Source organism: Carassius gibelio, chromosome A3 (assembly GCF_023724105.1).
Source record: "Carassius gibelio isolate Cgi1373 ecotype wild population from Czech Republic chromosome A3, carGib1.2-hapl.c, whole genome shotgun sequence".
NCBI lineage: Eukaryota > Metazoa > Chordata > Actinopteri > Cypriniformes > Cyprinidae > Carassius > Carassius gibelio.
Genome location: NC_068373.1, coordinates 11,787,742 through 11,812,941, shown reverse-complemented (window position 1 = coordinate 11,812,941; position 25,200 = coordinate 11,787,742). Strand labels below are relative to the sequence as shown.

Sequence of the window (25,200 nt, the reverse complement as noted above, 5' to 3'; positions counted from 1 at the left end):
CTGCGTCCCATTTTAGATCTTCGTCTGTTGAATCGTACAGTTCAGTAATTAAAATTCAAGATGCTGACACTCAAACAGATCGTGACTCAAAGTAGATCCGAGGACTGGTTCGTCACAATAGACCTAAAAGATACGTACTTCCATATCTCCATCCTCCCTCAGCACAGGAAGTTCCTAAGGTTTTCTTTCGGGGGCAAAGAATACCAGTATCGGGTACTTCCCTTCGGTCTAGCTCTCTCACCCCGCACATTCACGAAATGCGTAGATGCAGCTCTGGCCCCGCTCAGGCTGCAGGGCATACGTATTCTGAATTACCTGGACGACTGGTTGATTTTAGCAGATTCAGAACAGTTGGCGGTTCGGCATCGAGATGTCGTCCTCGCTCATATGCAAAAGTTGGATTTGAGGCTCAATACCAAGAAGAGTGTGCTATCTCCATTACAGAGGACCACTTTTCTTGGGGTGGTATGGGATTCGGTCACGATGCGAGTCTCTCTTTCGCCCGCTCGTGTAGCCAACATCCTCGCAGCCACTTCGGAGCTAAAGCTAGGCCAGTCACGCACTGTAAAACAGTTCGAGAGATTGTTGGGTCTCATGGCAGCAGCGTCCAATGTGATCCCCTTTGGCCTGCTGGGCATGAGACCTTTACAGTGGTGGCTCAGGACCAGAGGGTTCTCCCCGAGGGGAAACCCACTTCGTACGATCAAGATCACGCGGCGGTGTCTCCGCGCCTTGGTCATATGGAGAGAACACTGGTTCCTGTCCCAGGGTCCGGTATTGGGAGCTCTTTGTCATCGGGTTACCATCTCGACCGATGCTTCCCTTACCGGCTGGGGAGCGGTAATGGAAGGCCGCTCAGCTCAGGGTCTGTGGGAGAGCCATCATCACTCTTGGCACATCAACTGCCTGGAGATGATGGCTGTCTTCAAAGCTTTGAGGCACTTCCTGCCAGACCTGAGGGACCATCATGTGCTGGTCCACACAGACAATACATCGGTGGTCTCTTACATCAACCGTCAGGGGGGTCTGCGCTCGCGCCCACTCTGCAAATTAGCGCACCAGATCCTCCTGTAGTCTCTGGGGAAATTACGCTCTCTGAGGGCGATGTATATACCAGGGACTCAGAATATTGGAGCAGACACCCTGTCGAGGCAGGTGCTGAGGCCAGGGGAATGGAGGCTTCACCCGGAGGTGGTGGAGCTCATATGGGAATGTTATGGCCAAGCAGAAGTGGATCTGTTTGCTTCTCAGTACACGACGCACTGTCCACTATGGTTCTCCCTTACTCATCCAGCCCCCCTGGGGTTGGAAGCTATGGTACAGACGTGGCCGAGGCTACGTCTGTACGCCTTTCCCCCTGTTGCTCTGCTCCCAGGAGTTCTGGAGAGAGTCCGCCAGGACGGAGTAAGTCTACTTCTCGTAGCTCCACACTGGCCGAGTCGAATCTGGTTTGGGGACCTGATTCATCTCCTCGACGGTTCTCCCTTGGAGATCCCGATCAGGAAAGACCTTCTATCTCAGGCCGGGGGCACTATATTTCACCCCCGGCCAGAGATTTGGAAGCTTTGGGTGTGGCCTCTGAGGGGGCGCAACTCATAGAGAGTGGTCTCTCAACTGAGGTTGTGGAGACCATTCTTAGCTCCAGAGCTCCAGCTACGAGGAAACTTTATAGACTCAAATGGAATGTTTTTTCTTCTTGGTGTTACCAACATCAGTGTGACCCCGTCCACTGCTCTGTTGGCTCAGTTCTTGAGTTTTTACAAGACCGCTTCGCTTCTGGTCTATGTCCATCCACCTTAAAAGTTTACGTGGCGGCCATCTCGGCATTCCACGCCCCAGTGGGTGGTGCATCTCTGGGTCGAGACCCTCTTATCTCTCGTTTCCTTCGTGGCACCTTGAGGCTGAGACCTGCAACTCGTTCTAGAGTGCCGGCCTGGGACCTGGCTATAGTTTTAGAAGGCCTTTCTAGGGCTCCGTTTGAACCCCTGGATTCGGTCTCTGAGAAGTTTCTTTCGTTTAAGACTACTTTTCTCCTTGCTATTTTGTCCCTTAAAAGAGTCGGAGACCTTCAGGCTCTCTCGGTTTCTCCCACCTGCCTTGAATTTGCACCTGGGATGGTCAAAGCATTTCTCTACCCGAAGCAGGGATACGTCCCTAAGGTACCGACCGTTGTTCCGAGACCTATTGTTCTGCAGGCTTTCTGTCCTCCCCCGTTTGCATCATTGGAACAGGAAAAGTCTAACCTCTTGTGCCCGGTGCGAGCACTGGACACTTATGTTCATCGGACTTCTTCTTTTTGGAAATCAGATCAGCTGTTTGTTTGTTTCGGGTCACCTAAGATAGGTCTTCCTGCCACTAAACAGACACTTAGTAAGTGGATAGTTGGGGCTATCCTTCTTGCCTATGAGTCTTCTGACCTACCGTGCCCTTTGGGGGTCAGAGCTCATTCTACTAGGAGTATGGTGGCCTCTAGAGCCTTATTATCTGGGGCCTCTCTTCAGGATGTTTGTGATGCGACAGGCTGGTCCTCGCCACTCACATTCGTCAGGTTTTATAGCCTAGACCTGGGCGCTACTCCCGGGTCTCAGGTTTTTAATTCTAGAGGCGTTGGGTTTTCTGTCTGACACTCAGGCACTTGTAATATGGCGGTTTGGGTATTCTCGTTCCCAAAGCGTTATCGACGCATCGTCTCTCCCTCGATGGGGAACGTCTCGGTTACGTCTGTAACCTCGGTTCCCCGAGAAGGGAACGAGACGATGCGTCTCCCTGCCATACTTCCTTCGTTCCTGTGATCGACTTGCTTCGGCACTGTCGAAGCTAACACCGGTTGCTCCGGTTGGGGTTTTTATCAATTCCTGGTCGTGACGTCACTCCTGACGCTCACTCTCGCCATTGGACTAGTTGACATGGATGCTTCAGACGCACTCACGCAGAATGCGTTCCCAAAGCGTTATCGACGCATCGTCTCGTTCCCTTCTCGGGGAACCGAGGTTACAGACGTAACCGAGACGTTTTTAATCTCATTGGGACTCTCCTGGTTAAATAAAGGTTAAATAAAATAAAATAAAATGTTTTAGTCTAGTGAGTGCTTTTCCAAGAGGAAATGTTGAAATTTCCAGCTAATAGTAGAATTTCCTGAGGATTTTGTAGTGGAAATGTTTTCGAAAGCATAATTGCCTCATGAAATTTTTATACTGTTGTAAAAGGTTCCTGATGAAGTTTCCGTCTGCTTGGCAGTCCTTTATAGACAGAAGTTCAAGAGCCAAGACATCTCTAAAAGACTATGTTTCCTCTTTTCAACTTTTATTTTGCGAGCCACATAGGTGCTAAGATTGCTAAACCCTCATGCTCTTTCAACACAAGAAAGCACTCTACAGAGGAAAGTGCAATGAGAGGGCATCAACAATGCATCTGCCATTGCCTACAAGCTCCCTGTGGGGTCTGTAACAGATAGGGTGCTAATGCAAGAATGTAGTCAGTACCCTTCTAGCTAGCATCCACAGAGAACAGTCAAATTTTTATGCAGCATTCATGTATCTAGTGAAGTAGAACTTTCTAAAAAGCGTACTAGAGACTTTGCATTTTAAAAATACAAACTGACAGCAAAATTCTAAATGTGTAAGCAGGCACTCCCACAGGCTTTTCGGGTGCAAATCCATCTGCCTTTAGACGACTCGTAGTCTAGCCAGGAGACAGCAGCATCCCGATGGGGGAACATTTTGCTCTGTATTGGTGAACATACCATGGATGTGTTGGTGTGCCAAGTCTTCTCTTAAAATAGGGCAATCGTGATTCAGTGCAGTGATCGGGAGAAGCAGGAGAGGATGTAGTTAAAAGAAGTGGCATCAGAGGGGGAGACTGTGGACCTCTACTAATTCCCAAATCATAGAACACATGGAGAGTTCATAGACCTTTTTTTTTTTTTGTCTGACAGTTGAAAGGAAAAGTTTAAAGGTAAAGTGTGAATTTCAGAGCAGCACCGAAAACACTGTGTCATTTGTGTTTGTTTGTGTGTGTGTGAGAGAGAGAGAGAGCGAGAGAGAGAGAGAGAGAGAGAGAGATGTATTTGAGACTTTCTTTTTATTAAGCAATTCTGAAAAAAATATAATGGTTCTGAAATTAATAGTAGGAAATGTTTTTGATCAACAGATCAACATATTCAAATACATTTTTACAAAATCATAAGATCATGTGACACTAACGGCTTCTTTAAAAAAGTTTACCTGTTACAGAAATAAATAATATTTTAAAATGCATCATAATGGAAAACTTATGATATTCCAAACCACAAAAGTACATATTTTAAAAAGGTAAGTTAGTGGGGTTCATTGTTAATTTGGCTTTTATTGTTTAACAAAAACAGTAGGAAACCATCAATCAATCAAAAAACTATCTTTTATGTTTTTGTATGAAGGTCTTGGAACAATATGAGATTTTGAATAATTGAGACTCATTTTAAAATGTAAACTATCCCTTCAAATTGATATCAGATGCTTTTACACACACAAGGCATTTAAAATTGATCATAGTGCTTTTCAGATGATGCACACTTTGGCAGACATCTTGGCGACGTCTTTATGCATGTATCTGGGAAAGCAGAGATCAATCATTAAAAGTCAACCTCTTTTTGTAATATCTCTTATGGGGACTGCTATGTTATGTGGAGTAAAAAATGTATTCATTGTTCTCCAAATTCTTTCCTAAAGGACTACCTTATCCCTAAAGGGGATAATAAGCACAACAGTCCTTGCAGTTTTTGATTGATTTGCCGTCTGAGCAGTTTCTGCTGGGTTAAATTGTGCTAGCTGGCTTGTTCATGAGCCTTGTGGATTTATAGGCACTGGATTGCAGAACTGTCTTTCCTCTTCCTACTTGGACAGTCTGGTCCTTTGGTCTCAGTGGTCCGCAGGGTCTGCAGTGACCAGTGGGGGTTTGCCTCACAGGCCCATCCTGTGACGACCGCAGGAATTCAGCGACAGATTATTGCACCAGGAGGACACAGTGAGGGGCAAGAGAAAATAAATGTGCTAGGCCTGCAATGAAAGAGCACATGATGCCTATTATGCTCACACACACTAACCCGAGTATTATGTGATCAACATATGCTTCATCGAATCATTTGGCAAGGCTATTAATATGTTTTTATTTATTTATTTTTTCACAAGCATAACATGTTAGCTCAAACATGGGTATGGGCTTCAGCTTTATGTGAGTTGTTGTTCTATACACAACCTACTGAGCCAAAGCTAATCGCTTAATTAAATCAGGTTGGCAATCATCATGATAGTGGAGTCCATGAACATCTGCCTCACTCATCACAGAGAGAAATATTCATAACAGTTGGAAACAGTTGCTGGTTGGATGCTAGCATTAGTCTCAGGCAGAGTGGTGTAAGGTGATCCTCATGTGCAAGGCTAATGTTTATGAATGAGACTTGTTTTGTTGTTGTTGTTGTTTAGCATGTGATTAGGTAAAGGGTCAGTCCATGTGTTAGCTGCTGTGTTATGTTAAGTTATAAGTTATTTATTTAATGCTTATTTTATTATTAATATCCACTGAGGCACACACATCTAATGTAGCACCACAAAAAGTGTAATAATCTTGAAAATTGAAAGATTAAAGGGTTTTAAAAGTGTATATATATATATATATATATATATATATATATATATATATATATATATATATATATATATATAAGACACTACATATTAAGGCAGTTTTATGTGAATAATTTAAAGGCGAAAATATATCCTGCTTTGAAGATTGACTAAGGATTATTTGAAATACCTGCCAGTTAAATAGCTGCCATTAGATTTTTTTCAGCGGTCTTGACCCTGTTAGTGTTTTCTCTGAAAGCAGTAATTTTCTTCACACCCATAGATAGTTCAGTTAAAATATTTAAATATTATACATTACTTGGAAAAATTAAGCAGCATTTCTGTTTATATGTTTTACATGTTTCAAAATAATAATTAAAAAAGTTTGTGTGTCACACCCCTAGACTCTTTATGTTGTGTTTTCCCCATGTTTTGTGTGACCCAGTTTCTCTCTCCCTTGATTGATTAGTTCCCAGGTGTGTCTGATTAGTTCCCAGGTGTGTCTCCTTAGTCCCTCGTTTGCCTGTCTTTAAAAGCCTTGTCTTTTCTGTTCAGTTTTGTTGGGTCTACAAACCACATACAACACATAGCGTCTTCCTCATTGTTCCGTGTTGGATATACCCTTTATTTGATTAATAAAGTGTTATTTTGCTTATCCTCGGCTCTGTGTTCCTTCCGAACTACATAATGTAACAGAAGACCTGACCTAAAACTAGTTTAAATTATGTGTTTACCCTCCGTTTGTTTTCCGGTTTTCCTCAGCCCATTTTTGTTTCAGTAGTGTTGTCTATGGATCCCCTCTTTCACCCTGAATTCCTCCTCCTCCTGCTGGAGCAGGAAGGATGATCTCTCGAGGACCATACGAGGCAGTTCCTGTTTCTAGCCCATCTCACCACCTACCCGGGCCGAGTGCCATCGTCCAAAGATGGTCCTTAGGAGGAATTCGCTGCATTTGTGGAGTGGACTCTGGTGAGTAACGGGTCACCTCTCACCGTCTGCCCCATGGAGGATCTCACCAGGTCCACTCCAGACCCAGAGCAGAGCCCACCATCTCCTCGATGTGCAGAGCGCATTCCTGAGCCCGCCGCGACCAACGAGCCATCGCCACATAGAGCGACAGAGCTGAGGATTGTCGCATAGCCAGAAGCCATGACGTCAGACCAGGTGTGTAAGCCGGCAACACTGCCTGCCATGAGGGAGAAGGACACGGACAGGATGAGCGTGGAGAGGAGCTCCGCTCCCTGCATCGCTGCTGATGGTGAGCGGAATATAGCATGCCAAAAGGGCCAAAATGAGGAGGTGGATAGTTTAGACTGGGAATCTGAACTGGAGGATGAACTGCCCCCCTCTCCTCTCTGACATCCCTGCTGGTCCCGTCCAGCCCTCCTTCATCCTTGGTTTCCTCGTCCAGCCTTGAGGGGGCTTCCAATTATCCAGTCCCTGTTCCCCAGTGAAGCCCAGGATGTGCTCCAGGCCCAAAGCTCACTCCAGTGCTTGCTCCTAGAATGTGTCCTCCAGTGCCCGCTCCTGCCTCCTCTACCGCTGTCATCTGGCAGTCCCTCCGAGGCCTGGACTCTGCCTCAGACCACTGACCCGTCGACTCCACCATGGCTCCTAGCTCCCTCCTCTCTGCCGTCACCTGGCAGTCCACAAGCTCCGCCTTGCTCCCTCATCTTTCCAGCTCAGCCTTGGTCTGGCGTCGACCATCCTGCTCCTCGGGACTCCACTCCTCTGGCTTCACTTTTCCCTCCATCCCTCTGGCTCCATCAGGTTCCGTCAGGCGCCTTAATCCCCTCGGCTTCACCTCAGTCCATTGCGGCCTCTCGGATCCCAGAGTTGAAAACGCTAGGCACGTTAAATTTCACTTAAGCTGGCAATCGATATCAGTGTCAGTGCGGAAAGTGAGGAACTGCTTCGTTACAGTTTGCACATCTGCAAATTTTTTCGTCACAAACTTTGATCTTTCTTCAAAACACCCAGTAAAAAATTCATGCAATAACATGCGACATCATAATGACACACCCTTTACGGCATTAGTTCTGGCTTTTGTTCACACAGCGCTTGTTCCAGGACTGAACCCGGCAATGTTACTAGGTCCCCGGGCAGATCAATCCCGGGACGTGCCTGGTTTCACACAGAAGGCGACCCGGGTCCAGCGTCCAGTGTGAAAGGGGCTTTCCCCTTGTGTTGTGTTTTCCCCATGTTCAATCAGTTTCCACAAATATTAAACAGCATAGTATTTTTAAATTGAATTGAATATATGAATTGAAAAATGTATGTGATTTGTTAATAAATGAAATGGCTTATAATTATTTTTAATTTGTTAGATTTGTTGATTTGTATTTTTGTTTTAAAACTAATTATATTAAATTATCACATTCAATTAACTGGATAATTAACAGGTAGCAAAATATCAGTTATAGAGGGTAGTCAGTCCTTTATTTTATTTTTTATTGTTTTTTCTCTCTCTCTCTTTTTGTCCCTGTAATGCCAAAAAGCTTTTAGGAGTTCTTTCCAGTTGGAATTTAGATGTCAGATATCTGCAGGACATCAGTCTCTCACCTTCCTAATGTATATGTGTGACTGTCCCTTTGTGATCTTTCAGAAGAAGAGCAAGCTGCATTACCACATTGCAGTCATCATAAACTACCTGGGACACTGTATCTCTCTGGGAGCCCTGCTGATCGCCTTCATCCTCTTCATGAGGCTCAGGTGGGTGAGTGCCTCTGCTGTGAGGGGAGCAGAACTGAACATCTGCATTAGTCGCACCGGTGGACTTGCATGAGAGAGATTCATGTATGAACCACTGCTACTGCGTTGTGAAGTGAGTGGATGAATTCTGAGGATTCTCAGATTTGTAAAATATTTAGGGGAAATCTATTGCTCAGGAATGGCTCCTTTGTTGCTCTGGAGACCTAATGGAGTCATTGATTAGTTTTCACTTAAAGGTAAAGTGTGTCATTTTTGTGCCACATTTTGCAAAAATAATAACTTGATGTTTCAAGCACACTTTCCAAACAATCCCCCTTCTTCCAATGTTTGTAATCATATAGTTCTGCTCAGTGGTGGAAAGAGTACAAAAAAAATTGTAGTTAAGTACAAGCACTGTTACATTGATGAAATAATACTCAATTACAAGTAAAAGTACTGCTGTCAAACAGTACTTAAAGGGACAATAAGTAACTTTTTAGGTATTTTATTATCTAAAATCAATATTTTTATTCATAAATATGCCCTCAATGGTGTACAAATACCTATGCAAATGTTTAAACTAATCCTCGTAAATGAAGAATTTATTATCTTCATATACATGGGACGGGTAGGTCGACGGAGGCTTCCATGTAGTTCCGCCATCTTGCAAAACTATTATAGCAGAGAGGGACAAAAAGTACTAAGCCAACGCGTTTCCACAACGCGTTTTCGGTCAGAGCCAGAAACGCAGGTGCAGAGCAGTGAGAGGCGCTTGAAACTGCACCGGCAAGTTTAAAAGTCTGGATTGCATTCTTATTATGGACCATACATATGCCGCGCCACAGGAGAAGAAAACATCGTCGCCAAAACAGTCAAAAATAGAACGTAAAAGGAAACGTGACCATAGAATACAGAAAACAAGAGTTAATGTCGGGGAAGCTTTTTCTAGGTGGAAAGAGCTAATGTTTGATAAAGATTTCAAAAGAGACGCTGAAGTGGCCAGTTTTCTTCTCGACAGGTAAGTCAGTGTTACAATCTATATTACAATATTTTTTTTATATCTAACAATGCACATTATTCAGAAAATATAACGAATAAAGAAGACATAACTACTAATTACAATATTTCATGTTTTCCACAGTCAGTAATTCATACTGTAACATTCGTTTGTTTATGGTCATGTTGCAGTTTGTTTGAAATAACACACCTGTTCACCTGAAGGAAAACTCGACGAAGTGCTATTAGAAGACATCCCGTCAAAGCTTTTTGGTACATATCGCCTACCGTAGATGCAACGCGCATTTGAAAAAGCGAGGCGCTGGAGAGCAAAATTAGTTTGAATGCAAAATACAATTTCACCACTAGATGGGAGTAATTCCTACTTAGTGTCCCTTTAAGTAAAAGTAAAAATTACTCTTCTCAAAAAATACTCAGAGTACAAGTTACTACCGTATTTTCCGGACTATATTTTTTTCATAGTATGGCTGGTCCTGCAACTTATAGTCAGATGCGACTTATTTATCAAAATTAATTTGACATGAACCAAGAGAAATGAGAAAAGAGAGAAAAATTTACTGTCGACAGCCACTAGAGGGCATTTATATACATAAATGGCCACATATTTGTACATATAATATAATATAATATGATTATATTATATATATTATATGTACAAATATGTGGCCATTTTTATATATTTTGTTACACATACACACTGTTAACATTTTTCAATAATTTGTTTTATATTACAATTTGTTTAATATTTTCAATAATTTGTTTATATATAAACAGGCACGGATTTATGGGTGGGCCTGGGTGGGCACGTGCCCACCCAGATTGACTGGTGGCTCACCCAATCAGATTATCTGTGTATGTAATCTGTGTGTGACCTGAACACCAGTAAAAACATGTTTGATAGCATTTGGTTGGTTGCCTTGTGAATATATAACACATTGCATACCTTTTATCTTCTGTCATGATTCTTTTTAAAACACAGAATCAGCTCGTTCTCTTGTGATTTTTTTTTTTCTGCACGGGCCGGCCACATGCTCTCCGTGCGCGCACTGACTTAAAAGTGGCGTAACGCCCACTACACTGAAACACACATACTCCGAGTGTGCAGTGTGTGACTGATCTACGACTGTAGGCTACCACAAACACATACTCACTATTTGTATTTCAAATCCAGAAATTATCTGAAACTTATTTAAAAAAGTAAAAAAAAAAAAAAAAAAAAAAAAAAAAAAAAACATACACTCTTTAATAGACGTTTTAACACAATTTAAACAATGTATTATTCAGAGCTACTTATGTAGATTTATATATTAAGTTGCTCAAACAAGTGGTAAAATATTTAACCATGTAGTTTACTTAAAATCGCAAACATTTCAAATTAAAACTTAAAACTGACAAAAACAGCAGACTATCATGCCTTTCCTTTTGCAAGTTTGGTCCCACTTTATATTAGGTGGCCTTAACTACTATGTACTTACATAAAAAAAATAAGTACAATGTACTTATTGTGTTCATATTGTATTGTAAAACACTTTTGCTGCTATTGGGGTGGGATAGAGGTAAGGTTAGGGAGAGGGTTGGAGGTATGGGTAAGTTTAAGGGTGGGTTAAGGTGGTCCCAGTTTATATTAGGTGGCCTTAACTACTATGTACTTACATAAAAAATAAGTACAATGTACTTATTGTGTTCATATTGTATTTTAAAACACTTTTGCTGCTATTGAGGTGGGATAGAGGTAAGGTTAGGGAGAGGGTTGGAGGTATGGGTAAGTTTAAGGGTGGGTTAAGGTGTAAAGTATGGGTCAACAGTGTAATTATAAATGTAATTACAGAAATTAAATACAGATGTAATTACAAGTAGTTTTTTTTAAATATAAATACAATGTAAAAACATGTATGTACACAATAAGTACATTGTACTAAATTATTAATTAAAATGTAAGTACATAGTAGTTAAGGCCACTTAATATAAAGTGGGTCCGTTAAGGTGTAAAGCTGGGGTGCCCAACCCTGCTCCTGGCGATCGACTGTCCTGCAAAGTTTAGCTCCAATCCTAATCAAACACACCTGAAGCAACTAATTAAGGTCTTCAGGCTCACTTAAAAATTAAAGGCAGGTGTGTTTGATTAGGGTTGGAGCCAAACTTTGCAGGACAGTCGATCGCCAGGAGCAGGGTTGTGCACCCCTGGTGTAAAGTATGGGTCAACAGTGTAATTATAAATGTAATTACAGAAATTAAATACAGATGTAATTACATGTAGTTTTTTTAAAATATAAGTACAATGTAAAAACATGTATGTACACAATAAGTACATTGTACTAAATTATTAATTAAAATGTAAAAAAATGTAAAACGTACATAGTAGTTAAGGCCACTTAATATAAAGTGGGTCCGCAAGTTTTAATACAATGCTTGCTTAAATATTGCATGTCACAAAGAAATTGTTTTTTCATCTCCACCATGAATGAGACGAGAGTTGTTCATTATGTCACCTTGTTGAAGTAAATGTTATATTTCCTTGCTGTACCCGGCTCCGGTCCTAAAGTAAAAAAAGATGACTGTGTAAAAGAGTATAATTAAATTAAATGCATTTATGGTGAGATTACTACATTTTGTTTAATTAAACGGATTTATGGTGAGATTATTGTATTTTCATGTCAATCTGTGTTCATTTTGACCATGAACCATGCACTGTCAGCCTGTCACTTTAATTCAGCGCGTGCAGCGCATCAGAAATAGACTCGGTGCGGAAACGATCTCTGCACTGCACCGCACATGGAACGGATCGCCGGACCACATCCGGTGGTCATCCAATTTTAAATCAACAAACTCTAATATTGTATAAGATTTATTTTCTACTGAGAGCTTAAATCTAGGCTATCCGCTGCCCTTTTCGAAAACACAATGCAAAACTGTGACATTTCATATCACAGTAAATATTAACACTTTATTTTTAAGTTTACTATAAAATAGTTGTATTTTTATTTAATGCTCCCTTTTTATAGTTTTATATAATAGTAAAATATAATAATTAATAATTTTATTTAAAAAAATAAATAAAAGAAGTGCAATAATATTATTATCATTATTATTATTATTACTATTATTATTATTATTATTATTACTATTAGCATCACTATTATTATTACACACAGACACATCAATGGCAGCTTCTATTTTCAATCTTCGGTAGATCTCTTTTTTTGTGTGCAAAAAATAATCCCTAATATCCAGATATCTCCACAAATGATTCATTTTCTAGACAGCTCTCCTAACATGTCCAGTGTCCTTTGCTTGGATCAACTTGAAATCAGTTTAACTGAGAGGGACACGTGCTCAGCCCCCAACACAAATATAGGCTGTCTTCTTGTCACATCCCATCAGTACATCAGTTGATTTTCCAGCTGTTGACAAAAACTATACATCAGGTGGTCAGCTGAATGGAAGAGAATAGAGAATTGTAGATGTTTTCTGATCACAGGCATTGAGTTCTTCTGGGGTCCAAGGACAACCTGTCCAGGTTATCCCTCTCTCTTGTCAAGGCACCTGAGAAATAAATACGTCATGGGTCAGCATAGTGATACCAGCAATAAGATTTTAGACTGATGGTGTAGAAATGAAGACATCTAACTGCCACATCAAGGGCATGAGCACTCCTTTTCGTAATCATTCCAGTCCAGAAGTGGCATTTTAGGGATGAAAACTGAATGAACTGAAGTGTTTAGGGATGAGAACTGAAGGCCCTCATTGAGCTGGCTCTCATTATATTATGCTCAATCAAACTGAGAGACTTGTTTTCTATAGGATCATGTCCAAACTGTAATTAGCCTGGATCAATGTATCAAACTGGATGTTAGGAGAATAGTCATGTGTTTCAGAATTCTCACAAACTCTTTGGTGTTAGGACCACAGATTAAATATCCATGCTGTTTAGGATTATTTAGACTAGATTATCCCAGAATTAATCTGCCTTTATTAATCCAAGGAAAATATTCTGGCATCTTTTCCTGAATTTCCAATCAAAATCACATGACACATGAGTCAGATGTAAGATTTATTGGATGTTGCTTTTCTCAACAATGTGCCCTGCTGATAAACCTCTGTCTGTCTACCTAATGTTCCCAAGACAGGGTGTCATGGACATATCAAGGCTGGGTGCGAGAACAGAGGTTTTAAAGTTGTAGTTGGACTCAAGTGGGTCCTCTAGCAGGGAATAAGTGTAATGAAATACACAATAAACAGATGTACAGGATAAATACAGAGTGTTCTTGCTCTCAGATCCTCCAGCCATTTGTGTCTGCCCACAAGGACAGAAGGACAGGAGTTTTAGATTGGCTCTCTGTGCATGCGCTTGTGCTTCATTTGCGCAACATGCTATACATGCAAACATGCTATAATAAGTTTTGAGATTCTAATCTACTTTAGAGATAAATCACAGGACAGCACTGACAACTAGTTTCTGTGTTCCTCTGTGCCGTGCGATCTTCATAGCTCCTGTTTATATGAGTGTCTGTGCCACAATGCAGCTGTGTGAACATGGTAGCTCGATATAATAATACACATCCGATCATCTAATCGCTTGAATGTCCAAACTATAAAACAAATACAACCGACAAAGTTTAGTGATGACAAACCGGCGTTCACCTCCATGTTTTGGTTTTATGGGTATGCTTTTAAGGGGGAAGTATTAACAGGATTAAAAAAACGAAATAACCGACATGGGAAAATTACGTCGGTTAGAGGTTATGATTTTCGGTTCGCGTTTAGATTAATCGTCCAGCCCTACGTCTGAATATATATATAGATAAAAATCTGAATATATAAACGCAAATCATGAATATATGTATAGAAGTTAATTTGAATGTATATAAATGTAAATCTGTATATACAATCTACATCATAAATATACATAAATATAAATAAATCTTTATTAATAGGCATGTCAATATAGGTAGATATTCTTAATGCTTTTTTTATGAAAACAGTTGGTCTCATTCATGAAACATTCGTATATAGGGGAAGTCGTGGCCTAATGGTTAGAGGGTTGGACTCCCAATCGAAGGGTTGTGGGTTCTAGTCTCGGGCCGGACGGAATTGTGGGTGGGGGGAGTGCATGTACAGTTCTCTCTCCACCTTCAATACCACGACTTAGGTGCCCTTGAATGTATATAAATGTCGAACCCCCATCGAACCCCCAAACTGCTCCCCGGGTGTGTGTGTGTGTGTGTGTGTGTGTGTGTGTGTGTGTGTGTGTGTGTGTGTGTGTGTGTGTGTGTGTGTGTGTGTGTGTGTGTGTGTTCACTGCTCTGTGTGTGTGCATTTCGGATGGGTTAAATGCAGAGCACAAATTCTGAGTATGGGTCACCATACTTGGCTGAATGTCACTTCACTTCACTTTATATATACGAGTAAATACGAGTAATTTGCGTGTAAAGAGAACTTCCCGAAAACTCTTCTCCTGATTCACAAAAACTTCGTAAACGTCAGATGTGATAGTGAAATGTGTGTGTGTGTTAATGAATTCCAATCAGTCGTAAATGGGACGCGCGTGCACGCTCATTCTCAATTACCATAAATCCCCCCCATTAAATCCGACTGACAATTATATATGAGCATCATATTATGACACCAAACGAATGATTCCAACGTCTTTTCAAAAAGCGAATGAAAATTAAAATTTCTCAGCTGCAGAAATTGAAGTTTTATTATCAGAAGTTCATTCAAAACGCCACGTTTTATTTTCAATCGTACATAGTGGCGTATCAGGTCCTAAAAAAAGGAAGCTTGGCAGCATATTACAGACGATGTTAATAGAGTTTCATCTGTTAATCGAACAGTCCCAGAAGTTAAAAGAAAAACCGTATGTAATTACTATATAGCTATAATATTTTTTTCAAAATGCTGTGTAAATATGTACCCGATTATGAATTAAAATGCAGCCGTATTAATGAGCAAAACGTTCAGACGTTAAACGCACTATTTACGCGTGGCTGGGAGCAGGTGTAGATTTATTTCGTACCAACTAACATTTGGAAAATACGAACGTTTTAATGAATCCGAAAATTTACGCCAGAACCACTTTACACGCGATTTACACAAAAATTCGTTCTGCTCGTGTTTCATGAATGAGACCCAGTATGTCTATGTATCCTGTACATGTCTCAGTGCAGGCATTGTACTATATTAATTATTGTATTTATTTTCCGATGATATTGTGTAGAAAAGATTTACACTATCACCATGAGGACCTATTGGTAACACCAGCCTTTTTAAAGTAGATAAAATACTAATTTTAGTTTAGATTAGCAAGATGAACTTAAATTAATATAGTGCAATATCTTCATTGATACCAGTATACAGGATGTATAGGCATAATGTTTTCATAAAATAAAATAAATTCTATTGACATGCCTGATAATAAAGATGTAATTGTATAGGTTTGTAGACAATACATATTTTCCAATTTACAATATTAAGGATTTATTCATATATATTTTGATTTACAGTTTTATTTTGCGAATTATAACTAAATATTCACTATTTAAATTTATATATTTAGATTTATTTTGCACTGTCACTAAGATTACAGAACTCTGTAACCTCTCACGTAATTTTAGAAATGGCCTTGTATTCTATATCAGTGCTCACCTGTCAACCAAGTTTAACCTGGCTCCTCTGTCATTCACAGAATGAGAACAAAAAGCAGAAGGCATCATGTATGAAAGGAGAGCAAAGCTGCCGTGGGTGGCACCATTGAAGGGCTCACCCGCAACAGCTCAGGTCAACATAACAGTGACAAGCCGCTGTTGGCAGCTAGCTTTTTACATCCGGTTTCTTGACAAAAGGCTAGACTGCCAGAACCTTCCTGTCCTGTGTGACACATAAACCTTCTTACATGTCCCCTCAGGGCAGAGACAGGAGGAAATACAGAGAAACAGAATGACAGTAAACACCATAGTGTTTCTCTACATATAATGCATCAAAATAAACCACAATAAATGCAAACTGAAAACCTGAGGCACTTTATCCCACAAGAAAAATCTTTTTATCTCTAAAAAGTACTTTTCTAAGGAAAATAGTGCATATATTTATCTTTGAAAGCTCCATAGTGGCTTTGATTATGTGTGTCTAACTAAATTGAATAATGATTCATTGTTTCAAACAAACAAATCCACAAACTAGAATATGTCCTGCTAAATTTTGTTAAACAATTGTTCATTAGATGTCCCCTGGCAAAACGAATGAAAAAAAAAAACATGTTTTGCTATGTTAAAACTGCCACATTAGTGGGATGCGCTTTTTAACAGTTGATGTTTATGTAGATGAAGGCTTTTTGCACAGATCCTTTCCCTGAGGAGGTCTTGTAACTTTGTGTTTCACAAATGTGTTTTTTGATTTTAATCCTGTCAGAACTGAAATGGTGTTTTCCATCAAACATCCTCAGTTAAAATCATTGAGCAATTATGGTCGTCTGAGAGCTGTAATCCTGTATTGGAATGACAGCGATTGTGGTTTATTATTGTTTCACAAAGCTTGTCATATTTTGTTTTGACCTTTGTCAAGTACTGTAAGCATAATTTTTTTTTTTTTTTTTTTTTTGCCAGGTGCATGTTCTTTAAGGACTTTTTTTGCCAGTTAACTTCCGATCTTAACATTGTTTTTATATATTCTTCATTGTATCTATTTAGTTTGACATTTAATTGACAGTTAAGACATTTTTTTATTTTTTTACATAAACATATTTTTTCAACTTTCTATTTATCAAAGAATTAACAAAACGACCCCCCCCCCCCCATGAATTCATAGTTTCCACACAAAATATTAAGATGCACATTTTCAGCATTTATAATAATAAAAAAAAAAATAATATTTTGAGTACCAAATGAGCATTTATTAAGGAACATGTGATTCTGGAGCAATAGCTGCTTGAAAATTCAGCCTTGCCATCACCTGAATAAATCTATCTCTTCCTTGAAAAGACATATGAAAGCCACGACCGCAACTTTCTGATGGTCATATTCTGGCAATGAGAACATGATCCACCAACAAAAACGTAATCTGTGTGAGCATGGCCCAATTACAGAATGCAGCAATCCTGGTCATCGGAGGAAGAGAAAAATTCCCCACAACCAGAAGAACATGGATGGAATGGCATCTTTGAAAAGATGCGAACCACTGTGTGATGCTCTTTTAAACTAAATGTACTCTTTAAAAATGGAAATTTCACTCTTAACATCTGCCAAGCATCCATGGGAACTGCCTCACACTTGTCTTTGCAGCACAAGAGAGACCACTGAATGTGCCGAATAATATAGTGGTAATTTGAGATGATCGGAAAAGTTTGCTTCTCGTATGAGATGAGTTGAATTTCTCCGAAGTAGAGCTTGCACATGGCCAGCCTTATATACCCATCTATATTGGCATGGCCTCGCATGCACATTCTGCACGCCAATTTAATTAGCCTTTTCTGATATTCACAAGAGGTGATTTAGGCTCTCAAGGATGACCCCAACACACATAGGAGTGAACGTCAAAAAGGGAACTAGTCTTACCAAGAGGAACTATTCTTATGAGTGTTATGAGATTCAACTAATTTTTTTTTAGTTTGATGTAATTTATGTTGAAATTACTTGCCCAACCAAATTTAAGGCAGCAAGTTAAAATAGGTGGTTTTTAATTATTTATTTTTTATATAATTTTAGTTTTAGTTAACAATAGTAACCCTGTTAATGACCCCAATCTTTTGATTGGTATTTGTGTGTGTGTGTGTGTGTGTATACTCTACTATAAAACTGCTTCATCTGAATAGTGCTTTAGAGATGTGATAACTAAGTGACTCTCGAAAAAGTTAGAAGTAAACTTATTCTTCCTTTAAGCAGGACTAGATGAGGAGGACCTCTGCTCTTCTATTTCTGTGCATGCTTATGCAATGAGAGTCAGCAGGGTGATAGAGTCAGCAGACCTCGGCGCACATGGCCACTGTATGAGGCAATGGCACTTCGCCAGCCCCCCACTGTACTGTGTGAGTAGATGGACAGGTCGTTCTTACTGGGACCCAGCACGGGATGTTACCAGTACATCTGCACAGCATTTGTGCTCAGGGACGCTCTAAGATGTTAGTTCCTCTGGTGCTGCAAGCTTGTTAGCACTGAGCTCCTGCAAAGAGAGCGGCCTGCTTAAGCTCCCTGCAGTTTATTAATGGCCTAAAATTGCATCACTCAGATCTTTTGCCTGTGACCCCTCTCAACATTAGCTGCAGAGGATTGTGATTGTGGAGCCTACTCTGAGCCGGCGATTATTCTTGAAAGGACACATCCTTAGCAGAAAAGGCTTGGTGCAGTGGATCAATGAGAAGTGAGTGATGAGGGGGGGACTTAAATAGACAGCTGTGGTAACGCACTCTTATTAGCGCAGGCAGTGGGAATGCTAATAACTAAAACACATGCAGTTGTGAGCAGGCACCGGAAGACTGCAAGACCCATGCAGAGACTCAGAAGTAAGAGGCGTGTGAAAGGAAGTGTTGCATAAAAACCATACAGATTTTATGATTAGAGATTCACAACTGATTTTTGCACTCAGATTTTAGGAGGAGGAGAATGTAATTTTTAAATGTATTATTAGTGTGGTATTTACTAAAACAACAGAAAGGTGGACACTTTACAGGATTCAGTGAAGCCAGGATAAAACTGCAAAATAATATCAAAGCTACAAACAATGACAGAAATTAAATCATAGATTGACTGGATAGTTCACCCAAAAATGTAAATTCTGTCATCATTTACTCACCCTTATGTTGTTCCATGTTTTTTTCTTTTTTCCACTGAATACAAAAGAAGATACTTTGAAGAATGTGGCTAACCAAACAGTTGCTGGTAGTCACATCCATAGTATGAAGGGAAAAAAAATACTGTGGAAGTCATTGGCTACAAGCAACTGTTTAGTTAACAACATTCTTCAAAGTATCTTCTTTAGTATTCAAAATAATAAAGAAATTACTCTCTGAGAATGAGAGTGAGTATAATAAAATATTGAAATATAGTAAAATTATTGCTCTAAAGGCAACTTTCCTTACCTTACGTATGTGCATGCATGCATCTACACTGCAGCTACAATTGCGTAAATTTTTATAAGATTATAGTTTTAAATATTCTATTGAATATAGAATATGTTGATACTTGACAAAAATAGTTGATTATGTATTTAAATTGTACTTCACTCATATTAACTTAAACACAGCTTATATATATATATATATATATATAGGCATGAGAGGAGCCAACGACAGACACAGTGGGCGTGGAGTCAGGCCTGGGAGAGGCTTTTATAAACAGAAAATACAAAGGAGGCGATAAACGTGGCCAAAGGGGGAGAGTGTCCAAAATAAATGGGGGATCATGTGTCCTCGTCGTGCTGCATGGTTCATGTGGGTCGGGCAGTGTTCATGGAGGAAGGGTCCAGGTAAGGGGCAGAGTTCGCATCTTGCTTGTTTGACGGCGGCACTTGCAGGGGATGGACGGCCCAGCATCGTGGCCCGTCATCCATGTAAACGGGTGCAGTTCTCGTTTGGGTTGTGGCTCACGTCTGTGGTGGCGCAGGAGTCCCTCAACGCACCCTTCCTGGACCTACGAGGACACCAGTGTGCATACACACACACAAAAAAAAAAAAAAAAAAAAAAAAAAAAAAAAAAAATATATATATATATATATATATATATATATATATATATATATATATATATATATATATATATATTAATAATAATAATATTATTATTATTATTAATATATATATATATATATATATATATATATATTAATAATAATAATATTATTATTATTATTAATATATATATATATATATATATATATATATATATTAATAATAATAATATTATTATTATTATTATTATTATATATACCATTGGATAAGGATATTACAGTAAGTTTGTTTGTTTGTTTAGTAAAATCATAATATTCAAATCAGTATTTTGTGTCTGGGTTTATTCTGTGATAACAACTGACTGGATGTACAATATCCCTTACTTGACATTTTATGTATATAACTAACATCAGTGGTTCTCAACTGGTTTGGCCATGGGACCCACATTTTCCCCTGGTCAACAAGCTGCAACCCACTTTTTTAGGATATACCTGTATATAATACATTTGTTAATAAATAAATAAATATATTTAAAAAAAAAAAGTTTCACAAAATTTTTTGAAACACACATAAGTACCATCCCCCTTTACTTTACATACACATAAATTGTAAGAGCCAAGCACACCGTTTGCTGCTTCACCGGAGTGTTACAAACAAATCAACTGGTGTTGGTGTGACGGTGCAATTCAGCGGTTCGCCTCGGTTTCCTGCAGCAGCTCCCCGCATTCCCCTGAGCACTTCAACACCACTAAAAGAGTTATTTCTATTGAGCTAAAATAGAACGGGCTGAGTTTTCATCCTTTTAAAGATGTCATTTCGCATGTATGTTTCTTGGTGCGGTCGATATATCGCTCCTCGTGACGGCCATGATCGCTGTGTCACGTGTCTGGGCTTTCAGCACACTGAGACTGCGTTTGTGGATGACTCATGTTCTCATTGCGGAGACATGACCATCTCGGCGTTAAGATCAAGACTTGATTATCTTAAAAGGTATAGAGTCTCCTCTGCCACACCCCATTCTAGCTCCTCTTCTTGTAAGAGGGCTTCTTCTGCTGGAGGCTAGGGTGATCTGAGTTTTACCGTGTGGGCTTCCCCGACGAGCCAGCCTCCTCGGGCCACACCCCCCTCACCTTTCCCGGGAAGCTGAGAGCATCGGGCTTGAGTGGAATCCTCCACCCCATCCCGAGCTGTTTCCTCTACCTCCGGGTCCCAAGAGGCGATGTGCTTCCTCGCCGCTCTTGTTCTCCTCTCCCCTTGCATTTCCATGCAGAGCCAGCTCGAGAACACATTGCCTTCTCATGGCCTCTTTGCCACTTGGAGTCAGACAAGTTATCGCAGTCCGCCCCCACTAAGGGACGCCATGCCTCCCATGCCGGTGTTGTCTGCTCCACCTCGCTGCCCCACCGTGGGTATGCCTGTAGTTCTCTTGACCCTGCTGGATTGGTTTCTGTGAGCCTGGCTAGAGCGTCCCGTCCCAAGGCCCATCCCGCTGGCTCATCCGAACGATCAGGCTCGGCTACGCGATTCAGTTCGCCCGAATTACCCCCAGGTTTTGGGGTGTTTGCGCAATGATGGTGGGCAAGGATGCTCCTGTCATGCACGCGGAGGTCGCGACCCTGCTGACAAAGGGCCCAAAAGAGCTGGTCCCTCTAGCTAACATGAAGTACAGCTTTTACAGCCCCTACTTAATAGTACGCACGGAAACAGGTGGGTTATGGCCAATCCTGGACTTGCGTGCCTTGAACTGAGCTCTTCACACACTTCTGTTCAAGATGCTAATGCCCAAAGGCATTTTCGAATCCATTGACGACCGAGTCCCAAGATGGGCATGGTCAAACCTTCACCCCGTGGTTTGACCTCTCATTTCTATGGGCGGGCATTCCCCTAGAACCTGTGTCCAGACATGTTGTGGTGCCTCTGCCATGGGCTGGGGTGCCATGTGCAACGGGCATGCTGTGTCAGAGTCTCTTGGGAAGCATGATCTGATCGTCAGATTTCTGAGAGGGGCCAGGAGGCTCAATCTACCTCGCCCTCAGCAGGTTTCCTCTTGGGACCTTGCAGAGGTTCTGTCGGCACTGCAGAGAGCTCCCTTCAAACCTTTGCTCTCAGTAGAGGTAAAGTTTCTATCTTTGAAAACTATGCTCCTGACGGCTTTGGCTTCGGTGAAGAGAGTCGGGGACCTGCAGGCATTTTCAGTTGATGAAGCGCACCTGGAATTTGGGCCGGCCAACTCTCACGTTATCTTGAGACCCCGGCCTGGATATGTGCCCAAAGTTCCCACCACTCCCTTTAGAGATCAGGTGGTGAACTTGCAAAGCTGCCCCTGGAGGAGGAAGACCCAACCCTAGCACTGGTCTGTCCAGTACTTGCGCTTCGCACTTACGTGGACAGAACTCAGTGCCTTAGGACCTCAGACCAACTCTTTGTTTGTTACGGAGGCCAGTACAAGGGAAAGGTTGTCTCCAAGCAGAGGTTATCCCACTGGATAGTGGATGCTATTGTCCTGGCTTATCTAGCTCAAGACCTGCCATGTCCCTTAGGGGTGAGAGTTCACTCAACTAGGAGTGTAGCATCATCCTGGGCGCTGGCACATGGCGCATTTGCAAGATTTTATAATCTCCATGTAGAGCCAGTGTCCTCCCGGGTACTCATCCCTTCGGGCCAGTAAGGACCTGCTCAGTGTCAATCCGCTTGCTGCTCGGCTCCTCAGCGAATACTTCAGTGTGAGTTGCTTGCGCTGCTCCTTATTTATCTGTCCTGTGGGGCGGAGTTTCTTGAGACCAAGTTCCTCTGTGTACCATTGGCTAGTTTTGTAACCACTCGAAGGTGATTGGGCTCTTGGGCGAGATCCCATTTGTCAGTCTCTTTCTGACGTAATGTCTGTGTTCCCTCCTTCAGGGAACGAGGGTTACATGTGTAACTGAGACTATATATATATATACTGTATATTGTAATTTATTGTGATCTGTCAATACTGTGTCTGTGATATAAATGTATTGAATAGTATCATTATTTTTGTTAAACTGTACCTTAGGTCATATTGCAGTTCAGATTAGCTAATGCAGTTTTGAATTTAAATTAAATCATTATTATGCAACATGAATAGGATTAGTTCTGTATTAATTGTTTGTTTCATGAGTGCTGCAGCAGTCATACCCCCAGGTTACCACTGGCGAGAACTTATGGCCACTTGTGACCAGCACTGCCAGCCTGTCAGTACCAACAGTGCCTCCCTGACCCCCACCCTCAGCTGCCATGGTGATGGTTGGCAACATGAGTACTAGTGCCCTGTGTGTGATCTGAGTGTCAGTTAGAGATGTGCAGACCTGCTGTTTTGAGGTACTGTAATTGCCACAATTTTATTCCTTAAAGGATGTGCTGCTTTTAAAGGAACTAATGCTTTATTGATCTAATTATAAAATGTTCCTGTTTTTAAATAATTGAGTAAAAAAAGTATTAGTTTGTGCAAGGTATATATATATATATATATATATATATATATATATATATACCAATTACTGTTCAATATTAATTAGTCAAGAGACTGACTTTCAGTAGAGCTGAAATTTACATTTGAACTAGAATTGCAAATAAATCCTAAAATAATTGTTAAAAATTTGCAGTGGCAACATGATTATTTTTCTGCATAAACACAAACACACAAATATTTATTTAAATCAGTAACATTGTTGTAATAAAGTTTATTGTTGTACATTGTCAAAAAACAAACAAACAAAAAAACACTTTCGTTTTTTTTTTCTTCACATTTCAGATTGTTACTTGCTGGTTCTTTGCAATTGTTTGTGAAATTTAGTAGCAATTTCTAAATGAAATTGTTTCTCTGCCTTTTTTTTTTTTTTTGGTAAATGTTTGGTCACTTAATTTGTGTGCACTTTATTTATTATGAGAAGTGGAAGCCATTTTTCCTAGTCTTACGTCCCAAACCTCATCATCTTTGTTTGCTTGTGCTCATCGATCCACAAGGAACTGTGTCCTTTATCTGCTATAACACTGTTTTTCTTCTTAGATCAGAGATGGATTTTCTGCTGCTTTGTATTTAATGATGAATAATTTATGTCTTTCATACATCTGCGCATGCTAAATGAGTCGCACACAAATATGCTATTACATAGTGGGCTGGATCGGTATTGCATATGCGGCCTTTTCCTGTGTGACTCACAGGGATTTAGGGGCTCGTTTGGGGCACTGATGTGGGATGGGAAACAGGGTCAATCACAGTGCACTTCAGTAGAGTCACAGTGGACATCCATGTGAACGTCTTCTGGAGGAGGTCATTGGGAGGTAAGAGTCACTTGCTGCAAATTTCATTGAGCTTCAGGGAGTTGTATTGAATGGTTTACACAAAAAGGAATATTCAGTCATCATTTACTCACCACCATATTGTTTCAGACCTTTATGCTTTTATTTTCTCCATGGATTACAAAAGGAGAGGTTTTATGCAGCGCTTTGATATACAACACAACAGTTCTTACATTTTTTAAGCTTCCTAAAGGACAAAACATAAAAGAATAAAATAGTCATGTAACTTGTGTGCTATTGTTTTAGACTACTGAAGTCTGTGTAAGGAACAGACTGAAATGTAATTTAGTCATTTCACATATTCAAACTGGCATGTCGCATTCGGTTATGATACATGCATGAAACCCTCAATTGTGGTACGATGCATTGATGCGACATCTCTACAAATAAAGTTTCAGATAAGAATATCAGTTAAAGGGGGGGTGAAATGCTATTTCATGCATACTGAGTTTTTTACACTGTTAAAGAGTTGGATTCCCATGCTAAACATGGACAAAGTTTCAAAAATTAAGTTGTACGTTTGAAGGAGTATTTCTGTTCCAAAAATACTCCTTCCAGTTTGTCACAAGTTTCGGAAAGTTTTTTCGAGTATGGCTCTGTGTGACTTTAGATGGAGCGGAATTTCCTTATATGGGTCCTAAGGGCACGTCTGCCAGAAGAGCGCGTGCTCCCGTAGAGCAGAGCACTGAGAGCACAACAGACATTGACTGATCAGAGCGAGAGCGTCGCAAAATGTCACAAAAGAAGTGTATTTTTGGTTGCCAGGGCAAGAAAACCCTGCACAGATTACCAAAAAAAAAAAAACAGCATTAAGGGACCAGTGGATGGAGTTTATTTTTACAGAGCATCAACGGAGTTGTGCAAGTGTTTGTGTTTGTTCCCTGCATTTCGAAGATGCTTGTTTTACAAACATGG

The 25,200-nt window shown here is 40.4% G+C and overlaps 1 protein-coding gene across 1 annotated transcript in view; it reads left to right on the top strand.

Annotated features, from left to right (window-relative positions):
• Window positions 1-25,200, top strand: part of crhr1 (corticotropin releasing hormone receptor 1) — a 120,330-nt gene that overhangs the window by 70,223 nt on the left and 24,907 nt on the right. Inside the window, exon 6 of the mRNA XM_052543725.1 lies at window positions 8,206-8,312. Within this exon, the coding sequence (XP_052399685.1) occupies window positions 8,206-8,312 (107 nt within the window). The remainder of the gene's footprint in view (window positions 1-8,205; window positions 8,313-25,200) is intronic.